The 16,725-nt window shown below is 41.4% G+C and overlaps 1 protein-coding gene across 4 annotated transcripts in view; it reads left to right on the forward strand.

The window, feature by feature from the left end:
* Window positions 1-16,725, forward strand: part of RBM39 (RNA binding motif protein 39) — a 40,380-nt gene that overhangs the window by 11,188 nt on the left and 12,467 nt on the right. For 2 of the 4 annotated variants that reach the window (XM_011972376.1, XM_011972375.1), the window contains 6 exons: window positions 2,349-2,414; window positions 2,511-2,564; window positions 6,228-6,345; window positions 6,981-7,133; window positions 9,795-9,932; window positions 13,749-13,814. In XM_011972376.1, coding sequence (XP_011827766.1) covers window positions 2,349-2,414; window positions 2,511-2,564; window positions 6,228-6,345; window positions 6,981-7,133; window positions 9,795-9,932; window positions 13,749-13,814 — 595 coding nt within the window. The remainder of the gene's footprint in view (window positions 1-2,348; window positions 2,415-2,510; window positions 2,565-6,227; window positions 6,346-6,980; window positions 7,134-9,794; window positions 9,933-13,748; window positions 13,815-16,725) is intronic. The other 2 variants (XM_011972377.1, XM_011972378.1) reach the window with 1 other exon arrangement.

Consider the following 16,725-nt stretch of genomic DNA (forward strand, 5'->3'; position numbering starts at 1 on the left):
GAGGGTTATTCTCTGGGTATTCATATAGCAATTAACTTCAGTGATTTGAATTGTGAAATTTTTTTTAATGATTGGTTAAAAAGTATTGAATTAAGAATATTGGCATTGAATGCTAGTAAAGTGAAAAATACAGTGCATAGACAAGTAAAAATTTGCTTTTACTAGTCATACCAATTATTTTCTATTAAACTATCAAAGTTTCTGAATTGTATGCCAATCAGCGCAAACTGGATAAAAGCACTAGAGTGCTTGAAAAGGATGACATTGTAGTGCCCAAATACTTGAGAAAGCTTAACAGTGTCTGGGCTGTTACAGTATTTGCTAAATACATATTTACTTAAAATTGTAGAGTTCTGATGAATACAAAGTTACACATGTATAGTTAACAGTAAGTAAAAAATCTTGTCACTGTGGCTGTTTTTAGCTGAAATGTCAGGCCAGTTGTGAATTTGTTGTGTATGCTCCTTGATAAAGATTCTTTTTTGGGCTCATCTGTATTTAAGGTTTGTTAATAGTAAAAGGTATTCTAAATTAAAAGTGTTTTGAAGATTAGGTCACTAGAAATTTGGATGTGGATATTTAAAGTTGGAAATAAATTTATTACGGTTATTAAATATATTAATCACCTACAATTCTAAGGATTGAATAGCAATCTTTAATGCTTTGTGAGGTTAATTCATCTTAATAAACACACTGCTGTAAACTCTGGGATATATTAAAAATAACCGTTCTAACTTTAAGATTTGAATGGTTAAGGATGGAATTCAAAGACAAACAGACTTGAATCACTTGGGCAAGGTACTTAACCCCGTAAGCTAAGCATTTGTTTTCTAATGTTTTAAGGAGATAACAAGTTTCAGATAAGCTATTAATGAGTAATGAATGAGAAGAAAATGAAAGTGCTCAGAGGACTTAATGGATTCATGAAATGTTTTGGCATTACATGAATTCTGATTCTGGCTCTTTTATCTTTAAAATAAAAAGAATTAAACTGCATGATGCTGGATTCCTCTAAGCTGCTTATTTCATTAACTTTTTAATAGCCGAAAATGGGACCACAATGCTATTTTAATTCTGAATGCTGTGCAGCATTAGGAAATTCTCTGCTTTTGTCCCGTTTATCAAGATTCTGAGCATTCTTAAAATGGGATTATGTTAAATCTTTTTACCTGGATGAACTAAATGAGGGAAAAGGAATTAGCTTAATTCCTTTTGAGTGATGAATACTTTCTGTTTGCTGGGATCCTGGCCTAACTTTAATAGAAAATTACTTAGTTCTTATGTTGGGTTTGAGGCTGTAACTGAGAATATTTTATAATTAAAGGGGAAAGAAAATAGCTTATAACTAATTACTTGAGAACTTTAATACATCCAGTAAATGATTCTCAGTCATCACCATTAGTCTGAATTGCAAAGGACCAATTTAATATAAAGTGTTTTATTTGGAAATACTTGCATGTTGTAGGTAGGCATAGTGTTCATGAAAACTAATTCAAATGTGTGGATCACAGGCCACTACATATTTATTTATTTCGCTGTTCTTCTGGAATAAGATAGCAGGATGAGCACTAAGGGACAACTGGCTAGTCCCTTTAAGTTAGCCTGGTCTTTAAAGAGTCACAAAAACTGTTATTATAGAATAATTACCTTTGTGATCTTTTTGAAAACACTCTGTTAGTCATGACAAGTCCTCAAAATTTTTCAATAGAATTCGTAAATTACCTTCAGATCTTCACGATGGAATATTTTGCAACAAGCAACTGAAGTATAGTATGTTAAATGGTGTCATGCTGTCTAAGAGTTACTGGTGAATGGGAGAATACCTAAGTTGCATGACTAAAGAATTCACTTTAGTTTTTAAAAGCCTTTCAAAAAGAAGACTTGTATGAAAATTGTGTATATACATGTACACACATACATTCCCAAGAGAGGATACACACCAAATTGTTAACCATAGTTACTGCTGGTGTGAGGAAAGTTCAGAGGGATTTATTTTTTATATGTGTGTGTGTTTTTTGTTTTTTTTAAATTCTCAAGACTGTATATATATATATATAGCTTACAAAGATCTCTATAGTCTGAAAATGGTTGTGTTCATTTTCAGAATCTAAAAATTTTGAGGCTGTAACCTTTGGTCTTGGCACCTCTCAGTGGTCCAGGATGGATAAATACAAGGGCAGCTTGCCTGGGATAAAGTTAATAGACATCTAAGTATTTTTGTTTCCTCTTCATAACTGAGGTGGAAAAGCAGCAGCCTAAACAATGTTAGTCTTGCTGGAGAGCGCATGAATGCGATCTTAGCAAGACCCTAAACCTGTAACTAGTGTAATTTTGTGTTTCCTTTTTAGCTCCGGACCAAAATTTAACAGTGCCATCCGAGGAAAGATTGGGTTGCCTCATAGCATCAAATTAAGGTTTTTAAACATACTTCTGAATTGTTTAAATTGTTTTTCAAGGAACTAACGTGCTGTACTTGTTTGGATAACTTCTGAAACTTTTTAACTTTGCAGTAGACGACGTTCCCGAAGCAAAAGTCCATTCAGAAAAGACAAGAGCCCTGTGAGGTAGTTTTCTTCTTTAAAGCCTTTAGCTCTTAAAAAGCTTTTGCAGCTTATGGTACTGTTAACTTTGATGATATTTAGTAATTTGGACCATATTAAATCTTGCTTTTGCTTCCTTTTACAGTTCTAGTACTTTAAAGTCAAGTGAATTTCTACTGAGTTTTCAGTAGTTTTCACTTTAATTTCATGTAATTAAAAAGAAGCAAAAGTTATTTATTTATTTATTTATTTATTTATTTTGAGACAAGAGTCTCACTCAGTCACCCAGACTGGAGTGCAGTAGTGCAATCTTGGCTTACGGCAACCTCTGCCTCCTGGATTCAAGTGATTCTCCTGCCTCAGCCTACCAAGTGTACCTGGGATTATACAGGCATGTGCCACCATGCCCGGCAAATTTTTGTGTTTTTAGTAGAGACAGGGTTTCACCATGTTGGTCAGGCTAGTGTTGAACGCCTGACCTCATGATCTGCCTGCCTCAGCCTCCCAAAGTGCTGGGATTACAAGTAGGAGCCACCACGTCCAACCTAAGGTTATTTTAATGTGATCTTATTTTCCTATTTTAATTAAAATAAGCTTTTTTTGCATTTTTTATTTTTAATGGACATATGATTGTGTATATTTATGGGATACAGTTATGTTTTGATACATGTATGCAGTGTAATGATCAAATCTGGGTAATTAGCATATTCGTGTCATACATTTCTTTGTGTTGGCAACGTAGCAGTTACAGAAAACTTTACACTTATTTATCTTTGGTATTAATAAATAATAAGTTATTTGAAATACCTCATGTGGAGAAGTAGTTGTAACACTAAGTTTTACTGTTTGGCTGTCCTGAGGAAAACTGTTTCATCTCAAAAGTCTTAGTGATTTGAGTTGTTACTCCTAGGTTCTTAAATGTTTACATGGATTATTTTACTCTTTAAAAATAAGAATTGTAGGCTGAGCGTAGTGGCTCACGCCTGTAATCCCAGCCCTTTGGGAGGCTGAGGTGGGTGGATCACACAGGGTCAGGAGATCGAGACCAGTCTGGCCAACATGGTGAAATCCTGTCTCTACTAAAAATACAAAATTTAGCTGGGCATGGTGGTGCACCTGTAGTCCCAGCTACTTGGGATGCTGAAGCGAGAGAATCACTTGAACCTGGGAGGCGAAGGTGCAGTGAACTGAGATCGCGCCACTGCACTCTAGCCTGGTGACAGAGCGAGACTTGTATTTGTTCAGTCTACCATTTTGGTTCAAGGAATATTTTGTCAGGTGGTAACATTGTGGTTATTTGTTTGTTCTTTTTTGAGACGCCCGGCCAAAAAGCTTTTGCTTTTTTTTTTTGAGGCGGGATTTCACTTTGTCACCCAGGCTAGAGTGCAGTGACGAAATCATGGCTCACTGCAGTTTCTAACGGCCGGTCATAAGCTATCCCACCCAACTTAGCCCTCCGAGTAGCTGGGACTATACAGGTGCAGCCACCATGCCCTGCTAATTTTCCTTTTTTTTTTTTTTTTTTTTTGAAGAGACAAGGTTTTGCCATGTTGTTCAGTTTGGTCTGAAATCCAGGGCCAAGCAATCTGCACACTACTCCCGGCCTTAAAATCTTTGTGCCTGGCGTGGTGGCTCACACCTGTAGCATTAAGGTCAGGATATCGAAACCAGCCTGACGAACATGGTGAAACCCCATCTCTACTAAAAGTACAAAAATTAGCCAGATGTGGTGGTGTGTGCCTGTAATCCCAGTTACTCGGGAGCAGAGGCAGGAGAATTGCTTGAATCCAGGAGCTGGAGGTTGCAATGAGCCAAGATCACACCACTACACTCCAGCCTGGGTGACAGAGTGAGACTGCGTCTCAAAAAGCTTTTGTGACAAATCTTACAGGTGAAGTGACCACCCCTCATCCTTCATACATCCTGAGAGTGTCCAAAAAATGGAAAAGAGCATGTTGAGGCTTACATCTTAAAGGATTGATTTAAAATATTAATTGATATTTTGCAACAGAGATGATGTTAATAGACACTGTATCTGAATTTGTAAAGTAGAATTCTTAGAATCATTGAGGGTTTCACTTCGTTTGCCATTTGTGATTGTCAAACTTAATTTCACTTTACAATTACATGGTTTTGTTGTAAATAATCATCCATTACACTGATTTTGGATCAGTCTGGCATTTGTGATTGGTCTGGTGATATGTTTTATGACTGTGGTTAAACTGTCAGGCTTCTGGTTGACCCTTGCTTTAGAAAAATTACCCCTTTTGGGCCAGGCGTGGTGGCTGCAGCCTGCAATCCCAGTACTTTGGGAGGCTGAGGTGGGCGGATCATCAAGGTCAGGAGATCGAGACCATCCTAGCTAACACATTGAAATCCTATCTCTACTAAAAATACAGAAGATTAGCCAGGCTTGGTGGCACATGCCTGTAGTGCCAGCTACTTGGGAGTCTGAGGCAGGAGAATTGCTCAAACCCTGGAGGTAGAGGTTGCAGTTAGCCGAGATTGCGCCACTGCACTCCAGCCTGGGCGACAGTGAGACTCCATTTCAAAAAGAAAAAAAGAAAAGAAAAATTTTACCCTTTGTGAGATTGTAAGGCCAGTAGACTTCTGTACTAATTCCATATAAGATGTGATTACAAGAAACAGTAAACCTTATTCTTTAGAAGGATTTGAGTTACATTGAGTAGCTTTATGGACGTTTTTGGTCAATAGATCTTACTGCAAATGGGCTTGGGCTGACTGGGTGCGGTGCCTCATGCCTGTAATGCCAGTACTTTGGGAGGCTGAGGCGGGCAGATCACCTGAAGTCAGAAGTTTGAAATCAGCCTGGCCAACATGGTGTCTTCATCTGGAAAAAATAAAAGAAAAGAAAGGAAGATGTTCTTGGGTATATGACAAACTAGTTTCATAGCCTATTCTGTTTTTTTTTTTTTTTTTTTTTTTTTTTTGAGATGGAGTCTCGCACTGTCGCCCAGGCTGGGGTGCAGTGGTTGGATCTCAGCTCACTGCAAGCTCCACCTCCTGGGTTTACGCCATTCTCCTGCCTCAGCCTCCCGAGTAGCTGGGACTCCAGGCGCCTGCCACCTCGCCCGACTAGTTTTTTGTATTTTTTTAGTAGAGACGGGGTTTCACCGTGTTAGCCAGGATGATCTCGATCTCCTGACCTCGTGATCCACCCGTCTCGGCCTCCCAAAGTGCTGGGATTACAGGCTTGAGCCGCTGCGCCCGGCCAGCTTATTCTGTTTGCTGAACATGTTTGAGAATTATTTTAGGCCAGGCGTGGTGGATCACACCTGTTATCCCACCACTTTGGGAGGCCAAGGCAGGTGGATAATCTGAGGTCAGGAGTTCGAGATCAGCCTAGCTAATGTGGTGAAACCCTGTCTCTATGGGGGTGTTTAGGACAAAAGGATTGCTTGAGCTCAGTAGTTCAAGATCAACCTGTGCAACATAGCAAGACCTGATTTCTAAAGATGAAAATATTGGTGTGGAGTTGGGAAAGGAGTTGAGGGTACAGTGTATACTGCTCAGGTGACAGGTACACTCAGAATTTACCACTAAAGAACTCATCTATGTAACCAAAAACCACCTGAAAAACTGTTGAACTATATGAAGAAATAAAAAAGACAAAAATTATTTTAAAATCTGTTACGAAGTTAATTTTATATTTTTTACTTCTATTAGGGAACCTATTGATAATTTAACTCCTGAGGAAAGAGATGCAAGGACAGTCTTCTGTATGCAGCTGGCGGCAAGAATTCGACCAAGGGATTTGGAAGAGTTTTTCTCTACAGTAGGAAAGGTAATCTTAACCTGTTTAGGGAAGTCAAGTAGGTAGAAATTGCAAGAGAAAACATCTAAACATCAAATATTTCATTTGATTTAGTACCAGTATTTGTTTGTGGTAATGTTTCCACAAACAAATTTTACATCTTATAGTATTGGAGTTGATAAATGTTACTACAAATTGGTTCAAAGATATAGATAGGATATAGGAATTGTCCCACAGATTTACTTTTTCAATTAAATTTTTTTTTTTTTTTTTGAGACGGAGCCTTGCTTTGTCGCCCAGGCTGGAGTGCAGTGGCACCATCTCGGCTCACTGCAAGCTCCGCCTCCTGGGTTCACACCATTCTCCTGCCTCAGCCTCCGAGTAGCTGGGACTACAGGCACGCACCACCACGCCCAGCTAATTTTTTGTATTTTTAGTAGAGACGGGGTTTCACTGTGTTAGCCAGGATGGTCTCGATCTCCTGACCTCGTGATCCGCCCGCCTCGGCCTCCCAAAGTGCTGGGATTACAGGCGTGAGCCACCGCGCCTGGCCTCAATTAAATTTTTAAAAATGCCTTCATCCTTCAACATTAATGTCTCCTTGAAATATATCTACATGGCTTACAGTGGATGGTTGCACAAACAGAACTGTGTTTTCTTCGTAGGTTCGAGATGTGAGAATGATATCTGACAGAAATTCAAGACGTTCCAAAGGAATTGCTTATGTGGAGTTCGTTGATGTTAGCTCAGTGCCTCTAGCAATAGGATTAACTGGCCAACGAGTTTTAGGAGTGCCAATCATAGTACAGGCATCACAGGTAATTTTTTTCTTGGTTAAGAGTTTGATTATTGATGGTGTTTAAAGCCTCTTGTTGCATGGCATACTGCTGTTGTGTTCTGTGACTGCTACTCATTACGTTGAGTCAGATGTTCTCAGGACCTTTTTTTTAACTTTGCCTTCATTAACATTGATAGAGTTTTCTCAAGACTGTCATCCTATCTTTTCTCCTTGTGCTTGAAATGTGATGATTTTGCCTTTTGTTTTGTTTTGTTTTTGAGATTGAGTCTCTATCACCAGGCTGGAGTGCAATGGCATGATCTCGGCTCACTGCAACCTCCACCTCTCAGGTTCAGGTGATTCTCCTGCCTCAGCCTCCTGAGTAGCTGGGATTACAGGAGCCTGCCACCACACTCAGCTACTTTTTATATTTTTGGTAGAGATGGGGTTTCATCATGTCGGCCAGGCTAGTCTTGAACTCCTGACCTCAGGTGATCCTCCTACCTCAGCCTTCCAAAGTGCTGAGATTACAGTCCTGAGCCACCACACCCGGCCTTGTTTTTGAGATAAAGTCTCACTCTGTTGCCAGGGCTGGAGTGCAGTGAGATAATCACAGCTCACTGTAGCCTTGACCTGCTGTGCTCAAGCAGTCTTTTCTCCCCAGTTTCCTGAGTAGCTAGGACTACAGATGCATGCCACCACTCCCAGCTAATTTTTAAATTTTTTGAAGAAACGGGGTCTTGCCATGTTGCTCAGGCTGGTTTCAAACTTTTGGGCTCAAGTGATCCTCTGGCCTGGGCCTCCTGAAGTGTTTGGATCATTTGAACCACACTGCACTTTGACAGCATTTCATATTTTACTTTTTTGGCCGGGCGCGATGGCTCACGCCTGAAATCCCAGCACTTTGGGAGGTTGAGGTCAGCGGATCACCTGAGGTCAGGAGTTCGAGACCAGCCTGGCCAACATGGTGAAACCTTGTCTCTACTAAAATAAAAAAATTAGCTGGGCATGGTGGCAGGCGCCTATAATCCCAGCTTCTTGGAAGGCTGAGGCAGGAGAATTGCTTGAACCTAGGAGGCAGAGGTTGCAGTGAGCCGAGATCACGCCATTGCACCGCAGCCTGGGCGACAAGAACAAGACTCTGTCTCAAAAAAAAGAAAAAAGAAAAAAAAAATTACTCAAATTATTTCCTATGTTGGAAGACAAACTTAGTAGCTGGGTGTGGATTGGCCGGACCCAGGGCTGAGAAGTAGCATATTAAATGAAGTTTTTAATACGCTCTGTAACAGGTTGTTACCTGTTGTAGAGCAGTACTACCCAATGTACTCTAGTTTGTTACAAGAGAAGCCTGTGTTAGAATGCAAATGGACAACTTTTTTTTTTTTTTTTTTGAGATCTTGGTTATGGAGGGATGACAGCTGACTCAAAATGTTGGCTTGGTGATACAGTTTACGTTATGGCATATGCCCCTTATTTTATCACAAACAACTGTACGCTTGGTTATACCAATCTCAAGAGTATTTTAACGAATATTGATTGTGTCTAACAATTCCAGGAAGCATTCTTCTCTGTATTTGGTATGTGATATCAGAATGCATCTTAAGATTGTTGTCAGAATGTAGGTTCATGATTCATTTTAGGTGTTAAATGAATCATGAACTGGCATATGCCCTGAAAACATTCTAAAATAAGCAGGGTGTGATGGGGTGTACTGTAGTCCCTGGCAGTCTCTAGTGGCTGAGAAGGAAGGATGATCACTTAAGTTTAGGAGTTCAAGACCAGCCTGGGAAACATAGTGTGAGACTCTTGTCTCAAAAAAAAAAACTCTAAATAAAATTATTTTCATTGTGGTTTTATACACACACATTTGGCGTTTCAACCATTTTTTTAAACCATTTTTAAAGTGTACAGTTCAGTGCTATTAATTACGTTTATAATGATGGAGTAATCATCCCCACTAATCATTTCCAGAAGTATTCATTGTCTCATACAGAAACTGTACTCTGGAGGGGAGGGATTGCATTGGGAGTTATACCTGATGTAAATGACGAGTTGATGGGTGCTGACGAGTTGATGGGTGCAGCACGCCAACATGGCCTAAGAATACATATGTAACAAACCTGCACGTTAATGTACATGTACCCTAGAACTTAAAGTATAATAATAATTTAAAAAAAAGAAACTGTACTCTGAGATGGACTCTCGCTCAGTTGCCCAGGCTGGAGTGCAGTGGCGCAGTCTCGGCTCACTGCAAGCTCTGCCTCCTGGGTTCATGCCATTCTCCTGCCTCAGCCTACCAAGTAGCTGGGACTATAGGCGCCCGCTACCATGCCTGGCTAATTTTTTGTATGTTTAGTGGCGGGGTTTCACCATGTTAGCCAGGATGGTCTCAATCTCCTAACTTCGTGATCTGCCCACCTCGACCTCCCAAAGTGCTGGGATTACAGGCATGAGCCACTGCGCCCAGCCAGAAACTGTACTCTTGAAGGTGTAACCCCCTAATTTCCTGCAGGCCCTTGGTAAAATGTAATCTACTTCCTCTCTATGAATTTTGCGTATCCTAGATGCCTCCTATTAAGTTGATCCTTGTGTAGGGTGGTATTTTTATCACTCTAAACTTTGACATTAGTTATGCAAATGGAAGGCGTGTGTCTTTAAACTGCTGTGTATTAGCTCTGTGACATGCATTTTTGTCTTCTAGGCAGAGAAAAACAGAGCTGCAGCAATGGCAAACAATTTACAAAAGGGAAGTGCTGGACCTATGAGGCTTTATGTGGGCTCATTACACTTCAACATAACTGAAGATATGCTTCGTGGGATCTTTGAGCCTTTTGGAAGGGTAAGTCCACAGTCTTCAATGAATCTTCAATAGGTTGTTGATCTGAGTATAACTACATAATTTCTGTATGTCCTTCTTGTGTCTGGCATTGTGGTCTTGAGCTCAGTTCAGAGCAGCTTGGATTTTATTCTGGAGGACTTGTCTGTGCTATATACCTAAACCAAGAGTGTCTAACTAGTTTTGTGTTAAGGAGATACAGTTTCCAAGACTGTCCTGTCACTGTGAGCAATGAACCTTTTCCACTCAGTAATTTTAGCAAAAGGCATAAATTTAAAAGGAGCTAGATAGAACAAATAAAATTTAACTTTGAAAAATGGATCCACCGGCCGAGTGCAGTGACTTACACCTGTAATCCCATCTATTTGGGAGGCCGAGGCAGGTGGATTGCTTGAGGTCAGGAGTTTGAGACCAGCTTGGCCAGTGTGGTGAAACCTTGTCTATACTAAAAATACAAAAAGAAAGAAAAGAAAAAGAATAATTATAGATATTTGAGAAATCTACGTACCATATAAAAATGAACATCAGGGCCTGGCGCGGTGGCTCACGTCTGTAATCCCAGCACTTTGGGAGACCGAGGCGGGTGGATCAAGAAGTCAGGAGATCGAGACCATCCTGCGAACACAGTGAAACCCCGTCTCTACTAAAAAAAAAATACAAAAAAATTAGCCAGGCGTGGTGGTGGGCGCCTGTAGTACCAGCTGCTCGGGAGGCTGAGGCAGGAGAATGGCGTGAGCCTGGGAGGCAGAGGTTGCAGTGAGCCGAGATCGCGCCACTGCACTCCAGCCTGGGTGACAGAGCGAGACTCCATCTCAAAAAAAAAAAAAAAAATAACATCAGGGAACAGTTGATACTTAAATTAGTTACTTTAGAGTATGATTTGTCAAACTGTTGCTTAAATTTTGAGATAGGAGTTTCACTCCTTTCCCCTAGACTGGAGTGCAGTGGCGTAATCTCGGCTCACTGCAACCTCTGCCTCCCGGGTTCAATTGATTCTCCTGCCTCAGCCTCCTGAGTAGCTGGGATTACAGGCTCTGACCACCACACCCAGCTAATTTTTGGTATTTTTAGTAGAGACTGGGTTTCTCCATGTTGGTCAGGTTGGTCTCGAACTCCTGACCTTAGGTGATCTACCCGCCTCGGTCTCCTGAAGTGTTGTAATTACAGGCGTGAGCCGCTGCGCCCAGACCCATTTTAGGTTGTCAGTGCCATATGGACTTGTTGCAAGTACTCAACTCTCCTCCAAACAGCTGTAAGCTGTTAAGAAAATGAGTATGGGCAGGGCACAGTGACTCATGCGTGTAATCCCAGCACTTTGGGGGGCTGAGTTGGGTGGATCACTTGAGGTCAGGAATTCGAGACCAGCCTGGGCAACATGGTGAAACCTGGTCTCTGCTAAAAATGCAAAAATTAGCCGGGCTTGGTGGCATATGCCTGTAGTTCCATGTTACTACTCTGGAGGCTCAGACAGGAGAAACATTTATAAAACAAGTCAAGCTGGAGTTGGTCCATAGGGTATATGTAGTTTGCTTACCTTTGCCCTAGAACAATTAGTCTGTATTAAGTGCCCAACTCCATTAAACATTAAACATTGTGTAGAAACTTTAATAAGAAGCCCTTTTTAAAGGTTTAATTTTATGGAGTCTGAGTCTTCCGCTGTCGCCCAGGCTGGAGTGCAGTAGCACACTCTTGGTTCACTGCAGCCTCTGCCTCCCAGGTTCTAGTGATTCTTCTGCAGCTTCCCTAGCAGCTGGGATTATAGGTGCATGCCGCCACACCTGGCTTTTTTTTTTTTTTTTGAGACGGAGTATCACTTTTGTTTCCCAGGCTGGAGTGCAGTGGCGTGACCTCAGCTCTCCGCAACTCCCGTCTACCGGGTTCAAGCGATTCTCCTGCCTCAGCCTCTCAAGTAGCTGGGATTACAGACGTTCGCCTCCACACCCTGCTCATTTTGTATTTTTAATAGAGACAGGGTTTCTCCATATTGGTCAGGCTGGTCTCGAACTCCTGGCCTCTGGTGATTCGCCCCCCTCAGCCTCCTGAAATGGTGGGATTACAGGCGTGAGCCACCGAGCCCGACCTTATTTTTTGTGTTTTAGTAGAGACGGGGTTTCACTGTGGTGCCCAGGCTGGTCTCGAACTCCTGAGCTCAGGCAGTCTGCCTACATCAGCCTCCCAAAGTGCTGGGATTACAGGTGTGAGCCACCAAGCCTAGTCTAAATGTTTATATTGTTTATTTTTTGCTGACTAATGCTCCTAGAATATCTTATCCGTATCATAGCCCCACTTCATACACGACTACCCCTTTTCTAGAGGCAACCCTTATCTGTTTTTTTTTTAAACGTCCTTCCATAGACATTCTGTGGCTTAGCAAATACTAGCAAATAAACTTTGCTTCTTTTTTTTTTTTATAATTTTGGTAAAATATACTTAACATTAAAAGGTCCTTCCTTATTTGAGACAGAGTCTCCGTCTGTGACTCTGACTGGAGTGCAAGAGCATAATGCAAGCTCACTGCGTAGCATCCACCTCCTCAACATGCGATCCTCCTGTCTCCCAAAGTGCTGGGATTATAGACCTGAGCCAACCCACCTGGCTGGATGCTCTGTTTTAATTTTTCACTCCTTTTTTTTTTAATGGACAGCTTAATCGGGAGATTGTGTTACAATTCACTGATTGAAAGTAAACTTAATGGTTTTTAGTTAGTACCGTTCACAGAATTGTGCAGTTAACGCCCAATTCATTGTATATCACCAAATTCATTGGAATAACTTTTAGTTACTCCATTTTTACAATTCTGCCTGATATAATTGGAAATTACTACTTGGTGTTATTAGCATAGTGGGACGGAAACATCGATTTTGTTTCTACCTTCTAATGGTAATTTACGATGGATTTCTGGTTTTCATGGTTTAGTATTGATGTAAAAGATAATCTTAGTTTAAAATCACGCCGGGCGCGGTGGCTCAAGCCTGTAATCCCAGCACTTTGGGAGGCCGAGACGGGCGGATCACGAGGTCAGGAGATCGAGACCATCCTGGCTAACACGGTGAAACCCCGTCTCTACTAAAAAATACAAAAAACTAGCCGGGTGAGGTGGCAGGCGCCTATAGTCCCAGCTACTCGGGAGGCTGAGGCAGGAGAATGGCATAAACCCAGGAGGCAGAGCTTGCAGTGAGCTGAGATCCGGCCACTGCACTCCAGCCTGGGCCACAAAGCGAGACTCCGTCTCAAAAAAATAAATAAATAAATAAAATAAAATAAAATCATGTTTTTTTTTCCTACTCCCTCTGCTCCCCAATGCATAATTTCTTGCTTGGGAAGTTTCTAGAGTTTGTTTTTTTTGAGACCAAGTCTCACTCTGTTGCCCAATCTGGAGTACAGTGGCATGCTCTGGGCTTGTTGCAGCCTCTGCCTCTCGGGTTCAAGCGATTCTCCTGCTTCAGCATTCTGAGTAGCTGGGCGTACAGGCATGCGCCACTAAGCCCAGACAATTTTTGTATTTTTGTTGGAGACCTGATTTCGCCATGTTGGTGGAGACATGTTTCACCTGGTCCCAAACTCCTGACCTCAGGTGATTCGCCTCCTTCAGCCTCCCAAAATGCTGGGATTACAGGTGCCAGCCACCATGCCCAGCCTAATTTTTTTCATTTTATAAATATAAAATTACAGTTTCTAGACTTCAAAAAGACTTCTTGGTGATGAGGTTTTGTGATGAGGATGAGGAGACTGGTAGATTTTTAAAACCATGTCTCAGGGAATAAAGTAGTTTTGTACTCTGCTTTTGAGTTAAATAGTAATTATGCTTTTCAATTATAGATTGAAAGTATCCAGCTGATGATGGACAGTGAAACTGGTCGATCCAAGGGATATGGATTTATTACAGTAAGTATTTCCCATAATTACATTACTTAGGTTTTTTTTTCTTTTAACTGTATTTGCTGTGTTGCTCAGATCAGTCTCTAGTTCCTGGCCTTAAGTGATGTCCTACCTTAGCCTTCCAAATTGCTGGGATTTACAGGACTGAGCCTCTGTGTCTGATCAAAAAAATTTTTTTTCACAGCAAAGTTTAATATGCCCTTGTAACAAAAGGCAGGCACAGCTCACACATGAATGTGAAAACCAAATTATCACACTTAGGAACTCCTAAAATTTTTTGATTTAAGTTGCATAGTAAAAGTACAATAAAAGTACAATAATAGTTAATAATGGTGGGGAAGGCAGCATGTTTAATATTTTCAAGTGATTTAAATTAGTTTTTGTGGCTGGGCGCGGTGGCTCACGCCTGTAATCCCAGCACTTTGGGAGGCCGAGGCGGGTGGATCACCTGGGGTTAGAAGTTCGAGACCAGCATGGCCAGCATGGCAAAACCCTCTCTACTAAAAAGTACAAAAAGTAGCCAGACATGGTGATGGGTGCCTGTAATCCCAGCTACTTAGGAGGCTGAGGCAGGAGAGTCACTTGAATCTGGGAGGCGGAGGTTGCAGTGAGCCGAGATCGCACCACTGCACTCCAGCCTGGAGGACAAGAGTGAGACTCCGTCTCAAAAGAAATTTTCACACAGTTGCTACTTTTTAGTAAGCAGTGGTTACCATTTATTATATAATGAAAGTTTTTTAAACGATGTGTTAGTCCATTGTGTGTTCCTATAAAGTAATACTCAAGACTGGATAATTTATGAAGAAAAATTATAAAGACGGGTCTCACTATGTTGGTTAGGTTGGTGTCAAAACTCCTGGGCTTAAGTGTTCTCCCACTTTAGCCTCTCAAAGTGCTGAGATTATATGCATGAAGCTCTGCTTCTGGCTTTAATTTTTAATTAATTAACTTGTTTTTTCATGAGCTAGAGTCTCGCTTTGTTGCCCAGGCTGTAGTGCAGTTGAGACCAGCCTGGCCAACATGGCGAAACCCCATCTCTACTAAAAATACAAAAATTAGCTGGGCATGGTGGTGCTTGACTGTAATCCCAGCTACTCGTGAGGCAAGGCAGGAGAATTGCTTAAACTCAGGATGTGGAGATTGCAGTGAGCCAAGATTGTGCTATTGTGCTCCAGCGCTCCAGCCTGGGCAACAGAGTAAGACTATGCCTTGAAAGAAAATAAAACTAAAAATAAATAAATATAAAATAATTTAAGAAAATAGGTTTATTACGTCCTGCAGGCCATATAAACATGACACTAAGAGCTGCTCAGATTCTGTGGTGGCCTCAGGAAGCTGTTAATCGTGCTTCACAAAGCCTTTACTTGTGGTTATAGCTTGGAGGAGCAGGTGTGTCACTTGGAGAAAGGGAGGAGGAGAGAGGAAGACGTCCTGTGAAGTAACAGAGCAAGAACCCTTGCCCATTAGCAGGGGGAGTGCACCAAGCCATTCATGAGGGATCTGCCTTTTCATACTTTTTGTCAAGTCACACCTTCCACAATGGGGATCCCATTTCAACCTGAGATTTAGAGGGGACAAGGATCCAAACTATATTACTGTGTTCCTATTATCCTTTACTATATCCTATATATACATGTATATAGGATGTATCTATATGGTCAGCCAGATAGTCATGTAGTTGAATGTTTTATACTTTCATCTTTGATAACCTTTTGAGACACTGTTAACAGTTAAATAAACGAAGGTCTGTTAACAATTCTTTTTTACTTAAGATCCTTTTTTTAATGTACATACCTCACAACCAAGACTAGAATTGTCTTATCAAAAATGATTTTGGGCTGTGTGTGGTGGCTCATGCCTGTAATCCCAGCACTTTGGGAGGCCAAGGGGGTGGATCACCTACGGTCAGGAGATTGAGACCATCCTGGCCAACATGGTGCAACCCAGTCTCTACTAAAAATACAAAAAATTAGCTGGGCATGGTGGTGGGTGCCTGTAATCTTAGCAACTAGGGAGGGTGAGGAAGAATTGCCTAAATCCGGGAGGCAGAGGTTGCAGTGAGCTGAGATGGCGCCACTGCCCTCCAGCCTGGGTGACAGAGCAAGAATCTTGTCTCAAAAATTTTTTTTAAAAAAGTGTTTTTGGCTAGCCATTGCTGTCCTGTCTTAGTAGGGTTATGAGGTGACAGTTGAAGTAATTGTAAGAAGATTTAAGAAGGTACGCCTTTTACTTTTAAAAGTGAAGTGTTTTTGTGTATTAACATCTCATTATGAAACTCATACATGATGGTACTTTTTTCAGATGTGTGAGCTCTGTAATCTTTTAAGGTCCTGGAAGCAGTGTTTTTTTTTTTGTTTTTTGTTTTTTTTTTTGAGACGGAGTATCGCTCAGTCGCCCAGGCTGGAGTGCAGTGGCGTGATCTCGGCTCACTGCAAGCTCCGCCTCCTGGGTTCATGCCATTCTCCTGCCTCAGCCTCCCAAGGAGCTGGGACTACAGGCGCCCGCCGCCTTGCCTGGCTAATTTTTTGCATTTTTAGTAGAGACGGGGTTTCACCATGTTAGCCAGGATGGTCTCGATCTCCTGACCTCGTGATCCGCCCGCCTTGGCCTCCTGAAGTGCTGGTATTACAGGCGTGAGCCACCGCGTCCGGCCTGGAAACAGTATTTTTTAAAGTACATTATATATCTCTGTCAGGAAATTAAAAGTGTTGACTTATATCTACATTTCAATAAAATGTAAGCCTGTTCCTGTGTTGATAGCGAATCTGTTTAACTTGTCATTGGGCTGTTACCTACCTCAGTGAACTGGTGAAAGGAGAAAATTATGAAACATAGCTCACCAATTTTATTTTTTTATTCTAGTAACTTTAGTGTGGATATTTTCCACCTTTTTTCCTCCAAATAAGCCATTGTGGGT

This window comes from Mandrillus leucophaeus, unplaced genomic scaffold, assembly GCF_000951045.1.
Source record: "Mandrillus leucophaeus isolate KB7577 unplaced genomic scaffold, Mleu.le_1.0 Scaffold129, whole genome shotgun sequence".
Lineage (NCBI taxonomy): Eukaryota > Metazoa > Chordata > Mammalia > Primates > Cercopithecidae > Mandrillus > Mandrillus leucophaeus.